General features: G+C 40.8%; 2 protein-coding genes across 14 annotated transcripts in view; one reads left to right on the top strand and one right to left on the bottom strand.

The window, feature by feature from the left end:
* Positions 1-21186, bottom strand: part of INTS12 (integrator complex subunit 12) — a 109702-nt gene that overhangs the window by 18580 nt on the left and 69936 nt on the right. For 4 of the 13 annotated variants that reach the window (XM_074342866.1, XM_074342875.1, XM_074342828.1 and 1 more), the window contains 5 exons: positions 19480-19544; positions 13807-14728; positions 12664-12820; positions 9161-11815; positions 8884-9072 (listed from right to left, as the gene is read on the bottom strand). The gene's annotated coding sequence lies outside the window, so the exon portion shown is untranslated. The remainder of the gene's footprint in view (positions 1-8883; positions 9073-9160; positions 11816-12663; positions 12821-13806; positions 14729-19479; positions 19545-21186) is intronic. The other 9 variants (XM_074342859.1, XM_074342861.1, XM_074342825.1 and 6 more) reach the window with 8 other exon arrangements.
* The window catches only part of ARHGEF38 (Rho guanine nucleotide exchange factor 38), a 112958-nt gene that overhangs the window by 49705 nt on the left and 42067 nt on the right, over positions 1-21186 (top strand). Inside the window, exon 4 of the mRNA XM_010953627.3 lies at positions 17780-17927. Within this exon, the coding sequence (XP_010951929.2) occupies positions 17780-17927 (148 nt within the window). The remainder of the gene's footprint in view (positions 1-17779; positions 17928-21186) is intronic.

Here is a 21186-nt window from a genome sequence, read left to right as displayed (position 1 = left end):
TATGGATCCTTTCTCTGAGACACAGAGACACAAACACACATTCATACTTTATATCTTTATTTATTATGTCTATTAGTTAATGGAGATCAGAGGTATAGAAATGGCACGAAATTGATTTTGTTTGACATTTAAGGAAGACCCAAAGTTTAATACGCAAGACTGACCTTGTACAAAGGTGAAACAACCTGGCTATTTGAAGTGTGTTACATACCAAAAGGCCAGACCACTCAAAAAGATTCTCCTGCAGACAGGTTTAAATTCAGTCATGTCTTGGGATTAAATATCCCCATTATGTGCTAAATGTTTGTGTTCCCCCAAAATTCATATGTTGGAAGTCCTAAAGCCCAGCATGATGGTACCACCAGGAGGGGGGACCTTTGGGAGGTAATTTAAGTTTAGATGAAGTCACAAGGGGGGTTGACCCAGGATGGAATTAGTGTCCTTATAAGCAGAGAAAGAGAGATGAGAGTTCCCTCTTCACTATGTGAGGACTCAGGAAGGCGGCTCTCTGCAAGCCAGGAAATCCTCCCCGGGAGCTGAACCTGCTGTCACCTTGACCTTGGACTTCCCAGTCTCCAGAACTATGAGAAATAAATGTGTTGCTTAAGCCCCCCAACCTATGTTATTTTGTTATGGTTGCCCACGCCGACTAATATAGTTTCCAATAAACTGTACAAATATTTTCTAAAGGAGGGACTCTATTTATTGTCACTTTAGTGTGGATTCACTGGCCATTTATTTATTCACACAATGAATAGCTGTTAAGCAGCAGAATGTACAATAATTAGGGTGCTGTGTGACATTGTCAGGTATCAAAAGATGAAAGAGATGATCTGTGTCCTTCAAAAGTTTGCAAATAGCCCCTTGAATTGAAGACATTTGTGTAATACATCATCAGAGTATTTTCTACTCTACTGCAGAACTTTGGTGGATAAAGAGATTATTTCTAGATGGGGAATCAGAGAAGAATTCTTGAAAATGTTCCTTGGGCTTAAAGGTATAGATCAGATTTCAGCAAGTGAGGTCCAGGTTGGGAAGACTAAGTGGAAGTAATAACACGAACAAAAGCATGGACAGCAGGTGCCAAATACCAAGGATGTTAAGGAAATGGTGAGTGACCAAGTCAAGCTTGAGTGAAGGATTCATGTAAGGGAGGAATAAGAAATGAATCTCTAAGTATAGAATAGGGAAAGGCTGTAGTTGGAATCAAAGCTTGGAATTAACCCTGCAGGTAATGAGGAGCCATTAAAAGATTTTTCAGCAAGGATGTGATGAGACATGAAAGTTTCTGGACAAAGAAAACTATGGTTGGTATGAAGAGAAGGGATAGAGGAGAAAATGAGTACAAGACCAGTAAGTACGTCATTACAGATAATTCAGCCTTGTGGCAACAAACATCTAGGCTAAGGTGGATACAGTGGTAACAGAAATAGGGGTCAGATTCCAATGAAACATGGAAGAAAGCACAGACAAAATGTAGGGGCTGGTTGCATGTGCTGGAGTCAAAAACAATTCCAGGTTTAGGGAGTCACAAATCCTGATTTGCCTAGAACATCCTGGTTTTGGCCTATTATTCAAATACTCAGTTCAGTTTAGCATTTGTCTTGGATTTTCTCCTTTTTAAAGGAGGATCATTATTGATAGTTGCATCATAAGAGATTGATAAGACCGCTATATAGTACTTCAGTTTCTGACATGGCCTCTCTTAGTAGAATGTATGAGGCAGGTGCACTTGACAGAGTTCTCACATGGTAAACTCTGAAAGAGAGCCCATCTCAGCTTTCCCAGTCTCTTCTAGTCTCAAGGACACTTACATCTTCCTTTGAAGTACAGCATACAGGGTACTGGCTGATAAAATGATGACGTTCGGACATGAGAAGCTAGCAACAGCTAACTGCTTCCTGTTCTCGGTGGTGGTGGGAGATGTATTTGATGCTACAAACCCTGCCATCCACAGTACAGCAGCTAGTTGTGTTGTGACCCGTGCTGGGTGGCCCATGCCAGGACCAGTGGGAAGCATGAAGCCACTAGGATAGCAGTCAGTGGGTTTCGTGGGTCATGTAAGGAATTAAAGATTAGATGCAAGTGAAATGCATGTGGGAAGCAGAGGCTGAGCAGTCCTGCTACTGAGCACCTGGATGCTATTGCTGCAGTAGTTTGGTTATTTATCATCTGATGTAAATCTGTCACCTTTTAATTGTCTGGTTATGCTTATTTTATTTTGCAATAAACTCCTTCATAAGTGAGGGTTTAACATATGCACGTTTAATCAAAATTAAGTATTGATTTTCTGTTTCTCAAGAAGGTTGATGGTCAACATATGACACACAAAATACCATTTACCCTGGGGTCTTCAGTGCTGTCACTGACCCATAAAACAATCAGAAGACAGAAATTTACTGAAGAAGCAGCAACATCTGCATCAAAAATTAGTCATTATTTTAAAAAGACCATGCTCATCATTTTAAAGCAGAAAGCTGTCCTTCAGCATCCACAGGAATTAGTTCCAGGACTGAAATGGTAACCGTAGTCAAAGTTCACACATAGTTTTATATATTCAAAATTAGAATGAATTATATACAATATTTGGAAGCCAAGCTGACGTTAATTTAAAAAATAATCTTACGCATGACCATGCAAATTTTTTTTTTTTTTTTTGCTGTTGCTGCTGGTCACTAATCAGCTTTTAGAAACTGTATTTTGTTCAAAATCAGTTAGAAGTTCTTTAGTTAAGAAAGTCAACGAACAGAGGGAAGGAGTAACTTCAGCTTTTCAGTCTTTACAACTGCAATTATTGAAAACAAAAATGCAAATGGGTAGATACTAGAATTTATCCCTATGAAAACAAGGAATTAACTAAAAAAAAAACAATGAGAATTCATATTGTGGAAAAGATTTAATTTTGACATTTTATAATTGATTTTGGAAGACTTGACTTATGAAAAGAAGCTTTTGACAGAGCTCGTATTTAATAGGATAAAGTTATATCCTGTACCAGATTCTACAATATCTGTATTTAGAAAAATATTAAAAAATCATAAATAGAAATAGCTTATTTGATGAGTTTTATTTTGTAAAAATAAAGAATAAAAGAATGAAAATGAGGACAAAAAGACAGTCTCAATGAAAATATTTCAGATCAAATATTTATACATTTTAATAGAGATCTATAGTCAGAATATTAATATCTTCCATTTAGCAGAATTTTCTCCGAGTTTATTAGGTGTCTCTGTGCTTAGAGGAGAACATTTTCATAATTAAAAATATCATGGTTTACATTTTTGAGCAGCAAAATAAGTAATGCTAGTATTGGATTTTAAACCATAGAATAAAATAGAGTCCATACTGATGTAAATAAATGAAGACAAAGGAAAACTCTCCCTTACAGTAAATTTCAGTGAATAAATATAGAAGGGAAGAAGAAAATTGAAAATCACCATTAGGCAAACTACAGTTATAACTGTTACAACAGACAAAATTCAGATCGATGCTAGATTTAGTGCTTGAAATTTTGAAGAGAAATGTATATCCATAGTTTCAAAGTATCTCAAGTATTGACCTCAGAGGGAAAGATGGCCACTTTTCAGTGAGAAACCAGGCAGACATTACCTTAACCAAGTGAGTGATCAAGGTCAACAGTACCAGGAAATAACACATCGTGAACCTTGTGATACGACGCACTGAGGGGGACACACCATCAGATCTGTGGTACTTTTGTCCCAAATATGTGCAATCGTGTCTAGTCATGAGAAAACATGACATCAGCAGACTCAAAGGAGGGACACTTGACAAAATAACTGATCAATACTATTCTTAAATGGCAAGTCATTAAAGAGAAGGTAAGGCTGAGGAATGGTAGTCTTTGAAAGACTGCCGAAGATCAAGGAGGAGTAGCAAATAAATGCAAGTGGGAGCCTGGGTAGATTCTCGAACAGTAAGAGAACATTAGTGTCGAAATTCAAGACAGGTGTTTAGTTGACAGTGTTAAAGCAGACTTCATTTCCTTTTCCTGACAATTGGACATGGTTATGTAAGCCAATGGCACTGGGGAAGACGAGTGAGGGATATTTGGAAACTGTCGGGGCTGTTTTGCAACTTTCCTAGAAGTATAAAATTAATTCAAAATAACAAGTTTAAAATATTATGGCTTGCAGAGAAAACCCAATAGAAGATGTTCACTATTTCAAGTTTACTAATTACAAATGGCAATATTGAGGAAGATGAGAGAAAATTCATGAAAAAAAAATTAAACCAGTAAGGCCATATTTGAAAAAGAATAAGTATGGAGGCATATTTTAATTTCCCTACCCGTCATGCCTGGCCTAGCCTCTTGACTTGCTTTCCCCAGTAAAATGTGGCAAAATGATGCTCTATCACAGCCATGTGACATCCACTCTTTGCTCAGGGAGAGAGAAGACTCAAACTACCCAGTCATTCCAAACAACACAGTCAAGGCCTTGGACGTGGGACTAAGGCCCTCCTCGGCCAGCTGGCCTCAAGCTACAGACTACAAACATATCAATAAACCCCATTAACATCACATGGAAACAACCCATCCCAGCTGCGCTCTACTCAAATTGTTAACCTGGAGAACTGTGAGCAGAAAAACAGTGTTTTTTAAAGTCTTTAAGTTTTGTGGGGGAGGTGGAGATATATATTTTTTTTTAGCTAACACAGATTCACAGACAAGAGATGATTCAACTCAGATGACAAGGAAAAACTTGATTTGGAAGGTGACTTTTGAGCTTGGACTGGAAAGATTTAGAAAGGTGGAGATTTGAGCAAAAGACTTTCCAAATGACAAGCAGCACAGAGGCCTCAAGGCAGGACAGCAAGTCACCGTGGCTGGAGCAGAATGCCACGGAGGTATACCCAGGACCCACCCATAGGAGCCATATCAATGGAATTTACTGGCAATTTCCATCGCTAAACCTTTCCTCTTACATTTCATAAGGTGAACTGATTTGGGGTGGTGTTTCCAAAATCATGTTGCCACAAAATGAAAAGCACAGGTGTTCCATTTCTTTGTCCTTAGGTGGCACGAATGAGTTTGTGATTCACAGCTCTAGTGCCATAGGGGAAACCTCCCTGATACCTAGATAAACCTGGAGGAGAATCTCACTCAACCTTCACCTTGGGGTTTGGATGACGTTCAAGTTTAAGCACAGAGGCATATGTTTGTAGATCTGAGAGCTCTGGGGAATTGTCTGGGCTACCATGCCAAGATAGAAATTGGATTTTAAAATCTTAAGCAGGCTGTTTAGATAGGAAATGGGTTCTAAATCTTTAGAGATAGGATCATGAGATGTGGCTTTTGTGTCCACTTAAACCGAAGATCATTTTGTAACAACTGAATAGTGAGCAGGGACAAAACAGGTAAGGTGACAGTGTAGAGTTTAAACACACAGGCTTCAATATCAACTTAACTTAGGTCTACATCCTGGCTCATCGGTTGCTAGATGTGTGATCTTAGACAAGTTACAAAGCCTCTTTGAAGTTCAGTTTCTCATCTGGAAATTTGAGGCCATAATATCTACCTCATAGTGCATTTATGAAGATTAAATAAAATCATTTTTTTAGCATATACCAGTTTATTCAATATAGTGTGTGATCCAAAGCATCTGATATTCCACAGCCAGCAAGATTTCCTACTTGCCTATCACAAAATACCGGACACCTGGAATATAGTTAATTCAAATTTCTTGTTCCTTTCCTCCTACATGTAGAATTAACCAGGTTTCTCCGTGTTGCACACAATTCACAATCACTAAAGGCTTTGGGGAGAGGGCGTATAACTGCCCCCTCAAACCTAAGGCACCTAATGTTAAAAGATAAAGCACAGGAGAGTCACCCCACAGACATTCCTGCATGTTCAGACTGTTGAACTTGAGCACAAGTGGGATTTGTCATAACAATGGAAAAAACACTGATTTCCAGTGCCTATCCTTAATAAATATCCAAATACATGATGTGACTAACTTGTTACTATCCTGAGAATATTAAATGTACTCATCTATTCACAAAGCTTGATTTCTTACATATGTAACAATTGAATAAAATGTGATTTTTTTTGAGGTCCTGATCATGTTTTTTGAAACAAATCAGGTTCATGGACTTGTGTGGTCTCTAGTTGCTCCCAATCTGTGGGCATCATGATGACTCACATATCTAATCTGGCACCCTGTTTTCTCCTATGAAGGGTGGTTTCACACACCAAGTATCATCTCCGCATTTGATACAGTGAACAGCAGTTGCAGTAGGTGGTCCTCCGTGGACCATGCCTCGTGGTGTCCATGCTGCTCTGTCATCTAGTCCCATAATGACTCTCACTGGCCCTAAGACTCAGCTAACACAAGGCAGTGGAAGTGACAGTGTGCCAGTGACTGGCCTAAGCCTTAAGAAAGCTGGAAATTTCTACTTCTGTGATTTGTGGAGCCTGCCGTTTAAGAAATCCAGCTACCCTGCGGGAAATAACACATGGAGAGAGATTAGACCTGAGACTGTCCAGTGAGAAAGTGGTCCAGCCTTCCAGCTGTCCCTGCCAAGGCACCAGACTTGTGAATGAGCCGTCTTGGACCAGCCAGCCAGTTAAGCCCTTGAATGATTGCAGCCCCAGCAAACACCAAGTAGAGCAGAAGAAACAGAGCTGATACCAGCCAACCCACAGACTTGTGAGAGAAAATCAACATGGAGGTTGTGTGAAGGCACTAAATTTAAGGGCGGTTGGTTATACAGTGATAACCAAAACAGGGCTTGTGTCCCCTTTTATGCATTTACCACAATGCTGCAATATTTTGAAGTATCTGAAAAAAAGACTGAGTTATGAATATGTTTACATCTACTTTATGTGCCTACCCCACGAACACTGCTGAGAACCAGAGCTGAAAAAAGTTTGCAGTAAAGGAATTACAATCTATCACATGCCTTTTCCTGAGGGGGAGTTTGTCCTTGGAGATAAAGACAGTTTCGAGCTTTCTGTTCTTTGAAGGTATAGTGGGTGACGCACTGATGTTCTACGGCAGCACTCTGTTCTCCTAAAGCTGAGTCTCCTGCGTGTCCCCGAAGCAGCAATCTGTGCCTTTAGCAGACTTTGTGAGAAGAGATTAGTCACTGACAATGCCACGTGAGAGATGCCACAAAGTGGCTCACCTGAATAATTTTTCTAGTGTTTTGATTGTTATACTGCACACACACACACACACGTGCGCGTGTGTGCGTGCGTGTGTGTGTGTGTGTGTGTGTGTGTGTGTGTGTGTGTTACTCAGCACACAGATAGGCTTGACCTAGTTCATCCAGGCCAGTGAGGACAGGTTGGGAGAGTGTCACACCTGCTCACTGGAATGTGTCAGGCCTGCAGCAGGGAGACCCAGACACAGCAGTGAAAGATCAGGACATTTTATTCCCAATACTGGCAGTAACAGGAAAGCTGTCAGCTTCAGAAAACACGACAAAAAAGGGGGGAAGATATAGCTCAGTGGTAGAGTGTGCCTAGTACGCTGCACAAGGTCCTGGGTTCAATCCCCAGGACTTCCATTAAAAACAAACAAATAAATAAAAACCTAATTACCCCCCCAAAGAAATAATTTTTTTTTTAAAAAAGAAAACATATGATGGAAAAATGGTGGTGGTGTTCAAAGTCAAGTATACACAAATTGACACAGGAAAGGAAAACTCAGCAGAAGGAGGTCACCAGGATACAAGGTGGAGGACGGACCTCCAGTCTCCTGAGTGAGGTCAAGATGGGTCCCGGGGCTACTAGGCCTTGTTTCCTCTATTAAAAATAAAACCAGAGTGGCTTAGTAACAAGTTCTACAGCTCTGTTCTCTGAGGAGAAAGTTAAGTTCTGGGATGTTGGGCTGTGGAGCTGGCTCATGGAGGTCAAAGGCCATCAGATTTGAATGGAGCTCTGAAAAGTCAGATATTGCACAAAATGCCTACGGAAATCAAGTACCAAATCCAGTGAGTGAGAGTCCTGTGAGTCCCTAACACTCCCCAGCTGCTTGGAAGCCAAAAGGAGAAGCACGCTGGCAGGGGTGCAGGACTCGATGGGCACAAGACTCGAGGGGCACAATAGCCCAGAAAGAACATGGCCTTTGGAGGGAGACAGACTTGGGCACTAATGCCAGCTGTCACCGCTGCTTCTGTGGCCGGGGCCAGTCACTTGGATCAGTGAGGACTTCCCCTGCCTGCCTGGAATAGAAACTTCACAAAAGGACTTAACCAAAAAAGGATCTTTTTTTTCTCACATAACAAGAAATCCATAACTCAATAGTCCAGGACTGCAGCAGCTGCTTGCTGGCTCCTTCCAGCTTTTTCCTTCCTAGTACTTAACTTGTGGTGTTTGGCCTCACGGCCTCAGTATGGTTACTCCACTGCCAAGCACGCTTCCTGTAGGCAATCAGAGCCAAACCCCATCTCCTCCTGTGGCTTTTTTCATTTGGGGGGAATAGAAACCTTTTCCCGTGACTTCTGTGTGTATCTCATGATTTCATTTCACACACACATTATTTAATTTCTCTCTCTTTCTCTCTCTCTCTCTCTCTCTCTCACACACACACACACACACACACACACACACACATTGACCACCCCTAACTACTAGACACAGACACTGGGGAAAGGTCAGTATTTTTAACTGGGTGCATTGCTGGTACGAATTTTGTTAGCTTGTAAGAAGGAAAAATGGATAAGCAACTGGGAACAGAAACCAGATTCATTGGTTCATATTTCAAATGGGCATGGCCCAGCCTCCCTAGCAGAAGGGCAAGACGTCGGGTGCACCCCTCTAGGACTAAGCTCCATGAGATGGGGGTGGGGGTTCTTGTCTGTTTTGTTACTGTCACATCACCAGCACCCAGAAGAGTGTCCTCAGTGAGTACTCACAATAGATGAGGTGAGTGACAGACGACACGAGTCTGCAGTCAGCCGGCTGGCCCACGGAGGGAACACAGGAGTGTTGATGCTCTTCTTGTTACCAGGTCTGCCCGGGGTTTTTCCCCCGTGTCATGTCCAGAGGCTGGCAGGCAGTGCAGAGCAGCTGGCAGAGGCAAGCATTCTCAAGAGCTGTATTTACTAACGGGAGGTGAATGAAGAGTCACGGATGGGTCTAAGAACAGGGCCCTCAGTGTTACCCACCTTGAGAAGGGAAATGTTATGGTACCTTTTTCTAACTGAGCCAGCAGAAACATTTTAACTTTCAGCTCTCAGAGAACCAATGTTTTCTTAATGTGCCAGTTGTTATAAAGATTTCCACCTGGAGTTAAAGTAGCCAGGAAGTCAAAAAGGTTTGGGAAGAGACCATGAGTTATCATCAAATAAATAAATAGCTTTATTCTTGAACGTTAGGGCTGGACTAATAATTGATGAGCATTCAATCCAAAAACCTTGTTGTGCAGACAAAAAATGGTAAGAACCTGATTTGCTCAAAACAGCATCGCTAATTCTGGATACAGTCAGAAGGAGACCCCAGGTGCTCCTAACACAGGTCTTATTACGTGTTGTACACTGTCCATCTCTACGGCCCACTAATGCTCGCCAGTCTCTGCCCAGCTCCGGGCCCCCTCCCACTCCCAGTGTGCTGGGTGCGTGCTGCCCCGGCGATGGAATGGCCTCTCCTTCGAGAGACCCCACCACAATTGCGGCACTGTCCTGCCTGGCACTGAGCACAGCGGTGGTCATGGGGCAGGACCCCACAGCCCACCCTGGCTCTTATACCATCTCTTTCTTCTTTTTATGGCCCAACTACCCTCACTGCCTCACCGCATCCCCTCCTAAAACCAATTCTCTGAAATTGCTCTTCCCCTGTCACCAGAGACCTCAGAATTGTCAGATCCAATGAACGCATTTTTCTGAATTTATCTTACTGTAGTGCTTCTGAAAATTTTTCACTGAAAGATTCCTGACGTCAGAAGAGAAATATAGTGAGCCCCAGGGAATGTGGACTTCTGACCCGAAGCCACAGGCATGAAATAATTTGGAGTTTCTTTTTATCTTAAGAATTCATGTAAATTCGCCATTCTATTCTTTCACGTGAAAATAATGTTCTTTCTTCAAATATCTTAAATAGACTTGATACTCAGGGGATATGCTTGTTTTAATCCTGTGGCTGCATGTTCCACCTGGCACCTGGATTTGGTTTGAATTTTATAACCCTGACCGAGGTCCCTTGAGTATCCCGTAGGAGTCTGTGTTATTTCCAGGCGAGGTAGGAACTCAGTGAGACTAAAGGCAAAGGACAGTGGCTTTTGGAAGAAGCAACCTCTTCCTTCTCACTTCCCTCCTCATTTTCCCCTCCCCTGGAGAACAGAAGGAGGCTAAGAATGAAAGGCAGAAAATGTACACGTGACCTGGTATTTTGGCTGCTGCCTTGTTTGGTCCCAGTGACTGGGTTCCTATCCAAGAGAGATAAGCAGACTGTGTGGGGAGCTCTCCTCTCACTTTGGGTGAAAACTGCCAGGAAAGCTCTTTCATTTGGGGACGGAATATTTACTTACTCAGGGAGATAACAGCCAGCGGTCTGTCATTTCTCACCCAGGTCTCAGACCTTCTTTCCACGGAGGGGGTCTTATCTACGCTCTGTCTTCGGAGCCATCCCTCCCCCTTCTCTGTGATCTGAATACTGTGTCTTGACAATCGGGTTTTACTTAGAACTACAGAACTTTCTTTTGGGATATATCTTCAACCCATAATTTATGCTTAAGATTTTTTTTCTTCCTGTTTTACTGAGATTTAATTGACAGACAGCAGGGTATAAGTTTAAGGTGTACAGCATAATGATTTGACTTACATATATTGTGAAGTGATTGTCACAATAAGTTTAGTGAACATCCATCATCTCATATAAAAATAAAATTAAAGACATAGGAAAATATTTTCCTTGTGATGAGAACTATTAGGATTTTCTCTCTTAACAGTTTTCATATATGACATACAGCAGTGTTAATTATATTTATCAAGTTGTACATTACATCCCTAGTGCTTATTTATTTTTTAACTGGAAGTCTGTACCTTTTGACTGCTTAAGATTTTAACTAAAATTCTCTTCTAAATCATTGTAGTTGGTTTCTAGAGTTGAACTTGTTACATTCTTTTCCTTGCTAATACAAGTACCTTCTTATTTTAAATACTTTGTCTTAGCTCAAGCTGCCATAAAAAATTACCCTAGGCTGGGTGGTCCAAGCAACAGACATTTATTTTCACAGATCTGGAGGCTGGGAAGTCCAAGATCAAGGCAGATTTTTTCCCCTAGTGAGAGCTCTCCTGCCAGATTGCTTTCTCACTGTATCCTCACATGGCAGACAGAGAAAGCTTCCTCTAACGCTCCTCCTCTCAGGGCACTAATCTCATCACAGGGACTCCTCCCTCATGACTTCTTCTAACACTAATTACCTCCCAAAGTCTCTACTTCCAAATACCATCATCTTTGGGGTTAAGGCTTCAACATATGAATTTTATGGGGAAACAAACATTCAGTTCAGAATACTCTTCATAAGTAACAGTTCATGTAATATTTTCATAGAATTTTTGAGTCAAATTTTATGGGTAGTAAAGAGGGGGGGCCTTCAGCTAGTCATGGTTTCCCCCAAAATATTTTCCTAAGGGAAAAGAAAAAAAACAGCATATTGATCAGAAGTAAGTTCAGCTGGGAGAAATGGGAAACAAAAAAAAAACTTTACTACTTTTAAATAAGATAGACGTTCATTTCCCTACTGTGTAAAACTCTAAAGGCATGTATCTGAGACCTGAATGGCAGCTCTGCTCCACTAAGTTCTCTGGGATAAAGCTTCTGCCAGCTCACAGCTCCACTCACTCTTATCTTCATGGACAAGGTAGCATCCAAGTTCCAGGTAGCAGAATGAACAAAAGAACAGAGAAGAAGGGTAAAGGATGAGCCAGGTACCTCTTAAAGAAAAGTTACTGGGTATCATCACAGAGCACTTCTACCTACATCCCACTGGCAGACTTCCATCATATGGCCACACCTACTGCAAGGGAGGCTGGGAGACGTAGTTTTTCTTTGGGGCAGCCAAAACTTCACTGTTATAGAAAAGGGGGAGTACTAATATTGGGGGACAATAGGAGGCTCTGTCCCCCACAAACTTACTCAGTCTCTTTGCAGTATTTGTCACTATTTTATCCTTGGCTTTGCTGACACCCCTTCCAGTTTTGCTCCTTTCTCTCTGGCTGTAACTTCTCAAACTTTTCTACAGACTCTTTTTCTTCCAGGCTCCCTAGCATTTGGTCCTCATGCTCTCTTCACTTCTCACTCTGTGGACCTTATTGAATGACCATATCAGATTCATGGTTTCTACCACTCAAGTTTTACATACCTACATCTCCTTCTTAGATGTTTTTTCCCTGAACCCCAGGCTCATACACCCAATTCCATAAGGCGTTCTCTACCTGAATATACTATGGTGACTCAGACTCAGTACATCTAAAACTAAACTGGTTGTCTTCCCATCAAAACGCTCTCCTTATTTTGTCACCACTATCCAGCCACATATTTACTGAAACTAGATTCCTGAGCTATGCCTGGAATTACTCCCTTCATCTCTCACATACGTTCAATGTCCTTTTTTTCACCCTCTGTTCTCCACCCTCCCTGCTTTTGCTGTAGTGGTTATAACTACCATCTAGTGAGTATTTGCACAAGCCACTTACTGATATAAATACTTTACATATTCTTCAAACAACTCTTCTGTTATTGTTAGAGCAGGCAGATAACTAGATACGAGCAGAGAAAGTGGGGCACAGGCCAAACAGCATGCATCTTGTGACCAATGGGGGTCCTTGTGTAGACGGAGAAAAGCAGGAATCTCTGGAATGATAAGAAATCACATATTTTGGGATGACAAAGAAAGGTGGGAAAAGGCAAGAATCTCCAGTGTCCCAATGTAATCTTTTGCTCATTGTGCCCACATTACACTGAAATTAACCTTGAGACTTCCAATTAAGACTAAATAGGGACAAAAATCCCTTCTTCCCTCTGGAAGGTGAAGCTGAAATGAAAATCAGGGAATATGATCCGAAACCCACCCTTCCCCAATGAATATTCTGCCCATCCATTTTATACCCTAGGTAACCAACTTACCAAAGAAACTCAGTGCGGCTGCTCACCGGAGCTTGCCGGCTCTCCCCTTGAGAGCATTCTATCCTCCCCCAAATTCCATTCTTCATATGACTAACTCCCAGAGTAAAGTTTCTGAAACACAATCTAATCACCTTAGTCTGCTGCCTAAAATCCATCGGTGCTTCTCAATCACCTTCAGACTAAAGTTCCAACTCCTTAATGTTACGTACGGTCTTTCACGGTCTGGCCTCTACCTAGCAAAATAGTCTCTTCCGAAGCCTCCCACAAGCATGGCACCATCCAGCCACATGAGACCACTTGCAGTTTCTGAGCAGAACCTATTCCCTCAGTGCATCTCTGTGTCTTTTCACTCACTCCTAGCTCCTATTTCAAGGGCAGACTATTATGGAAATAGCTCAGTTTCTCAAGAGCTGAATAGGTCACCACTGTGTTTTATAGCTATTACCATTCTTATCACATGGTATGCTACATGGGGGTTTTCCCTCTCCCCTCCTGGCCATCATAAGTCCCTGGAGGGAAGTGTCACTTCTTTGTATCTGCAGTACCTACTAAAGTACATGGTGCATAATAGTCATTTATTAAATTGTTGCCAAATAAGGATGAAGTAAACACAGACTATGAACTACTTCATTCCCTTTCATGCCATTTTCCTGAACAGGGCCTAGGACATGGAGATCTCTTGAATGTCATTGATCTCACCCTGGTTTACTTACCTGCAGGGGAAGTTCATCTTGCAGGGGGCTCAAAATAATCAAGGCCTCTCATTTGGTGTGGTACAGCTTGGGGATGGGCGTGAGGGTCTGGAAGTAAAGAAGAGCTGGGCCAAGAAAAGGAGCATGAGTACATTTACATTAGTGAAGGGGGGGAGCCATGCACAGCACAGAAGAAATGATGCTGGGACATGAAATATGTTCAGTGTGCTTGGGGGTTGTTTTTCAAGGAGATGACTAAGGGCATTTTGTTTATTTGTTGTTTGTGGGGGAGTTAATCAGGTTTATTTATTTATTTATTTAAATGGAGGCACTGGGGATTGACCCTGGGACTTTATGCACACTAAGCACATGCTCTACCACTAAGCTATATCCTCCACCTGTTTTAAAATTTTATTATTTTTTTTTAATTGAGGTACTGGGGATTGAACCTAGGACCTTGTGCATGATGAACCCAGGACCTTGCATGTGCTCTACCACTGAGCTATATGCCCTTCCCCCACTTAACAATTTTCTAAATTTTATTATTATTTTTAATTGAGGTACTGGGGATTGAACCCAGGACCTTGTGCATGCTAAGCATGTGCTTTACTACTGAGCTATGCCCTCCCCTCAAGCATTTTAAAAGGTGAATTTTTCCCCCTGCTCTTCCATGGCAATTATTTTGGGGGGAAGCCAATTCAGAAAGTTGGGGTGTAGAATTTTTAAAAAGGAGCACACAATGGTTGTATTTATTTCACAGGATTCTGGTGCTTCTGTGACAGGCAGCCAGAGGGGAAATTACCTTCGCTGGTCTTGGCTCACTCCTCCTCCACTCCTAATCATCCCTTCAGACCCACACGTGGTAGACAGAGCAGTTGTCCTTCACCACTGAGGAAACGCAGCTGAGACTTACGTTACCGTGGAAACAGAATCATTTTTTTTGCTGCAAGACACATCGCTTCATCTGTACTATTATGAAGCAGAATACATTGGTAGGGCTGGGAGGGGAATCAAATATTCTGCCCACCAGTATTGTACTTGGCCTCTGGGTGAATAAATGACTTTCAATTAAAGTGCTTAAATATCTTTTCACTTTAATCATTGTTATTAGAGGCCCAACAGAATTTTCCTTGGAAAAGAGTACAAAATTCAACTCTGCTGTTCAGAAAAGAGCTATAAATTCTTTCAAACTAGACCACTTCTGTTAAAGAAAATACAGGGGAATTTACAATTAATGGTTTCATTGTGCGTGAAATAAATGTGTTTGTCCTCTGTGTTTTGACCTTCTGACTTGATCCTATTGTGGATTTATGAGGTTGTCCAGACCTCTTTCTTCCTTTGTCTCTACTCTAAGCTGCTTTGTAGTGAACATACATATTTACAGTTTCATCTTGTGTTGGGCTGTGTGTATTCAGATCCTCTCTTCCTGACTTAATGCTGGGCTTATCTGAGCCAGGCGCTCACTCCCGCTTCTGGGTCTTAATTCCCTCGTCCAGCCAAAGCCCTCCCATTTGCTACCTGCCTCTGTTACTAGGAGACTTTCCTCATCTTATGCCCAATCCTAAATTTAGTCACTGTCCTACTTTATTTTCTCCTCTTATAACTGCTCTCTTTCTTACTACTTGTGTGACTTTCACAAAGAGCATATCTATATGACCTGTGCTGGTAGATGGATCAATTCAGTAAAATCCAAGGAACAAAACAAGAATCCCTCATCCCTTCAATTCCAAAAATGCACACTGGCCCTGGGTTTCCTTACAACTTCAAAAAAGCACTAAAACAAAAAAACCAAGCAACACATACACACACACACACACACACACACATGCAGAGTCAAACTTTAATCACAGGGAAATTCCATAAAGGAAAGAGAAAGAAATATCTTTTACTGACTGGATGTAAATTAGAAAAAACACAATACTTTAAAAGTACTAGTGTTTTAATTCTAGATGGCAGAGCAGCCTTAGGAAGCAAGTGACATTTACTGAGCAACTAGTCAGTGCCAGGTGGTTTTACATCCCCATCTTACTAAATTCTCAAATTCATCTTGAGCATAACTATCATTTCCATTTTACAAATGAGATTTTTTTTTTTAAGTCATTCCCAAAGTCACCACACAAATCCTAAATGGCAGTAACTTCTGATTCCGAGTTCAGTGCTCCTGCGAACTGCCTCACTGCGTTCAGCATCTGGCAAAACTCTGATGTGTGAAGGGCTGAAATCTAACAGGAAAATGAAGAGAATAGGCCTCTAACCATGGCTTTCCATCTCCTGACCGGGCTTTGGAAAAATAATTTACTTGTTTTGAACCCAGATTTGTCCATCCTCATTCAATATGGATAAATAACCTTATCTCCTCTTAAGTGTAGAGTTAAGCAGTGAATATAGGCAGAACATGTCAAAAATATTTCTGTAGGAAGGATGATTTATTCTTGTTACTATAACAGACCCAGATTAGTAGGTCCGTAACACTCCCAATCACTTCAGTCCCAAATCATCATCAATCCCAAACTGGCAATGTTTCTGAGCACAGATCTATCACATGTGTCTTCTGTGCCTCCCAAGTCATCCTAACACAGTGCTGGGTTGGGTAGTAGATGCACTTTTAAGTGATAAAGTAGTGATTAAATCAAACTGTTTTCCAGTATCTCCTTTAGCCATCAGTTATAGACCCAATGTTATCACATAGCAAAAAGGATTCCTTAAATACTCGGATGTAATTAGCCCACATTGCTTTATGAACAGTCAGAACACTGGTTCATAGTATTACCCAATTGAGTTTTACAGGAATAATGGCCAATTCTATTATCACATAAAAGGGAATATTTTATTTCCTTCAACTCCACTGCTTGCCTTTCAGATAAACTCAAGACATGTTAGTAAAGAAAATAGCAAAAAATAATTTACCTAGAACCTGAAATTTCACTCTCCGTGCCTCTAACAAATTGACAATAACTGCTCCATTTTGAGCGTTTACTATGTATGTACTGTAATCTGAACTTTACATACACTATCTCTTTAATTTTATAATGACCCGATGAAATTGGATCTATTATTGCCCCCATTTTCTAGATGAGGAAACAGGTTCAGAGAGTAAAAATAACTTGTCCAAGTCATAACCTCCCCAAGTCTGTAGCACACTCTGACCCGAATCCATATAGTCTGGTTCTAAAGTACAGCTTTAACAGGTGTCAAAGAAAAATGCACAAAGTAAGAGTTGTGAGTATAAGTTTTTTTCAGGGGCTTACTGAGGACTGTAGTCCAGGAGACAGAAGTTCAGTGGCTCTGAGGGAACTGTTCCAAAAGAGGTGGAGGCGATGTCAGTTTGTACATGGTTTTTTGGGCTAGGAAATACATGCATTCAAACATATGTCTTGGTAAAAGGTTACTGCTAATCACAAAGAACAGATATTTAAAGTTAATGTTTCTGGTGCTTTTCTATGTATGGGAAGATGCAAGAATCTGGGGGGGGGGGGGTCACTGAAATGTTTCCTGAGATATAAACCCAACTATCTAAAGGCCTGTTTATCCAAAGCACGGAGTGACTCATCTTGTTTCTCATCCCTAATTCCTCTCAGGGTGAGCAATTGCAGTGGATGACAACTTAACCCTTGCAGAACTGGGAGCTGAATGATGCTCATTGTTTTCCTTTATTTTCACCGGGATCATCCATATTAGCCAAGTGCATCATCTGAGAAAACCAGCTTTCTTTTGCTGCCCATCAGCATGCAGCTCTTTATGCTTTGTTTTATAGAAGAAAGGAGGGAAGGGATGAAAAAGGGAGAAGGGAAGATGGATGGAGGAGAGAAAAAAAGAAAGAAAAGGGAGGAAAGAAGATCACTTGATGTCGTCCACCCCTACCCCCCATAGCCAGTGCAAAAAAATGGAGCCCATCCAACTTAATAACACTGGTCAGTGTTGTTGAAAAATAAATACGTGAAGTGCCAGTTTGGTTTGATTCGATGTCATTTTGCCTTTGTTTTGCATTTATCAGGAGAAGTATTCTTGCAGATTAAAGGGCCGCTGGAAGATATTTATAAAATCTACTGCTATCACCATGATGAAGCACACAGTGTACTAGAATCCTACGAAAAAGAAGAGGAGCTGAAGCAACATTTGAGCCTCTGTATCCAGTCCTTAAAGTAAGATCTTTTCAAATGATGATTTCCAGGCACTCACAGTTGCCTAGCAGGGAACATTTTAACTGGATGTAGATGAAAGTTCTCATATAAATCCTGTGTTTTATGAGGCTTGCTGGGAGCTCTACTTTGTGTTCTCTTCATGAAAAGCTGACATGCCAGAAACCCTGATTGACATTTTTCCCCCCTGCAAGGATGACTAAAAATAACACAGGATAAGATACAGGGCTCTGTAGAGATAGAAAAATGCAGTATCAAAAAAGGAAGTGGGGAAGAAAAGCCCCTCTTAAAGCTGTTGTAATTTGCTGCTCCCACCTAGGTCAAGGAATGTGTGAGACAGTGTGTGTCACCATGGTCATGGGAGCATGTGGAATAACACAGTTAGTGGGATGTCCTGTGACCCTCTGAATGGCCCTTGCTGTCCCCTACATTCATTCACTCTGGGGAAGGAGGGGAGATTGGCAAAGACAGGCTAGGCCCTGTTAAAGTTAGATTCAGGAAAGTCACTCATGCCTTCCTTCCCAATCCCTAAGTTAGTGGGAGCTGCTAATATACATCTTTTTATCTGGGAGTAATATCTATTCACTATAAAAATCTGAAAAAATATAAGGAAGCAGGAAATAAATAAAAACTCTTGCTATTCCACATGTTAATTCCTTGCTAATCATGGATTAAAAATCAGTTTTCATTTTTTCTGGTCTTATTTATATGTGTAAATATGAACATGTTTGGGTTGATTCCTTGAAATGGAATTGGTATCTTACTGTATATACATAGTTTTCTACCACATGAAGCTGAAAGATACAATTTTTGCCCTACTCTACATCTTACTCATTTTGTGGTTTTTTTCATCTCTAAGGATGATCCATTGTCAAATTGTCTTGATTAGGCTAAGAATTAACCAAACAGAGAGAGCCGTGGTGTATAAATCAATGCACACCCACCCGTCTGCTCCTCCCCCTTTAGACACTCTATTGTAGGGAGGCAAAAAGGGGGTCTTAATGTGGGACAACCGGATTAAAGTGAAATCAGGAGACTAAATGACACTATTCTGGAGAAAGCCTCTCCAGGCCTAGAACTGAGACTGAAAGTGGGTTTAAACTGGGCCCCATAAATTTCTTAAAGTTAACTTTATTGCCCTCTACTGGTCATTAAGTTATTGCAGTTCTTTAACCGTTTTCATGCTGTGGAAAAATAACAATATTCAAATTCCTAAATCATCGCAAGTGTTTATTTGTTACTTGTGCTGTACCAAGCATAGTTCTGGGTCCTGAAAATACAAAAATAAAAAAATTTAGGCCCTGTCCACAAGTAGCTCAATATGATCAGGTAATTTTCAAAGAGTATGTGATCACTAGTTCCAGCTCACAATTTCTCTATTCTCTCTAGTTTAGTTCAGTGTTAGCAAATCAATTTAGACAAACCTTAAAGTATGAAGTTGCATCCATCTGAATAAATTCATACATTAGAAGCAACATCTTTTAAATTTACAAGTACTTTTTTCCCGGGGAGAAATAATGGTATTACCCTGGGTGCACATGAACACCTTTCTTACCTTAAAGTAGTGGCAAGATCTAATCCAATAAATGTCTATCTTGAGCCATTTTCCTTCTTAAGTTTCTAGAAATAAAGAGAGAAATCTTACAGCAAGCGAACAAGTAGCACCTTGTATCATCACTCCAACTCCAATCCCAGGACTGGACATCCATAACACGAGAGAATGTAGTTAATTTATTTTGGCATGTGCTTCTGATAACTAACCAGAAGTAGAGCTGTCTGTTCAGAGGGAGTTGAACAATAGTTTATTATTTATTAAGCTTTTGACTTCTAAGAGAAAGAAATTAAGTGCCAGAATATTCCATCAGACAGTACAGCTCAGTATCATACCCCCTAAAAAGCAGCTAAAGGCAGAGGTAATTTTGAGACTTCATGAAGTCCCAATTACTGAAAATTACTTTCAGACCCAATGGCTTATTTGTTCTTTTCTAAAAGCCTTAAGTTATTGCCCTGGGGAGGCCCCAGATCTTGTATATTCTGCAGCATTCTGATTTTAGGGAATAATTTCAGGCATTGGTAGGTGCTAAGGTCTGGAAAGCACCAAATCCAAAGGAAGTAATATTGGCAGAACTATTTCTTAAGGGGAAGAAAATCAAAATAAAATAGCTTAAGTTAGAGCTATTTTCCCCAAAAGTTGCCTTTCCGTGAAAATAAAGTTAATGATGAATTGTACCAGTCTGCCTGAAAGCTGAGAGCAGTAGAATTATTGACATTACTATAATACTGACCTCAATTGAGCTAAGCTTTAAATTCTGAGAAACAGGTTTTCAAACAGGTTTATAGGCCAAAGAGAGTCTGGACACCCCAAGGGCTTGGTTTCCCTTGCCAGGTAATCAGTCAAAGCTATTACTGGGGCTCTGCCTTTTCCTTGTGGCTAAATAACAGAGCCCAAGTGCACAGTGGCCAATTTCTGATGAATATTAGGTGTGGCCTCCATCTTCCACCCTGCTGGGGAATCCTGGAACAACTGGATTTGAAGCAATAGCCATGAGAGAGGCGGCTTCACGCCTCTGAAGTTAAGGCAGACTTTAAAGCAACATAGATTGCTTTAACCAAAATGAAAATATGTTTATTGAGGGTCTAATAAATATTTATTAAAAGTAGACAGATAATGTTGAAAATATTATATATATACACACACATATATATATACATACATATATATATATACACATACACATATATATATATATATACATACACACACACACACACACACAGAGCCATAGTTCTTGCCTCCTGGGAACATATCTTCTAGTTGGTAGATAAACAAAACCGTCTGGAAAGCTTAATAATAACACAAGAGTTAATTTAAATAACACACCAGAAGTTGTCACGGTCAGGTTCAAAACTAATTTCCAAAAGGATGGTAGAGAGATTTCCTGGTTCTGTAATAAACTTGAGCTCATAACCTTTGGCTATTCTTTGAAGCCCATTATCTTTCAAAAGAGAAAATAATATTTGTATCCAGAAAATAATTTCGAAGCCCTCTGAAACGTCAGGGCAGTGTTTCTTGGTGCGCAAGTTCCCCTGTGTTGGAGCCACCAGGGATTTGTATTAAAAGTGCAGATTCCTGTGCCCTGTTCCAGACCAAAAAAATCAGGATTGCTGGAGGTCCAGTCCGTGAATCTGCACTTTAACAAGCACCCTCAGGTGGCCGTGGAAACACACCTAAGTTAAGCACTACTTTAGAAGGAGAAACCAC

Source organism: Camelus bactrianus, chromosome 2, assembly GCF_048773025.1.
Source record: "Camelus bactrianus isolate YW-2024 breed Bactrian camel chromosome 2, ASM4877302v1, whole genome shotgun sequence".
Taxonomy (NCBI): domain Eukaryota; kingdom Metazoa; phylum Chordata; class Mammalia; order Artiodactyla; family Camelidae; genus Camelus; species Camelus bactrianus.
This window is presented reverse-complemented; position numbering and strand designations above follow the sequence as displayed.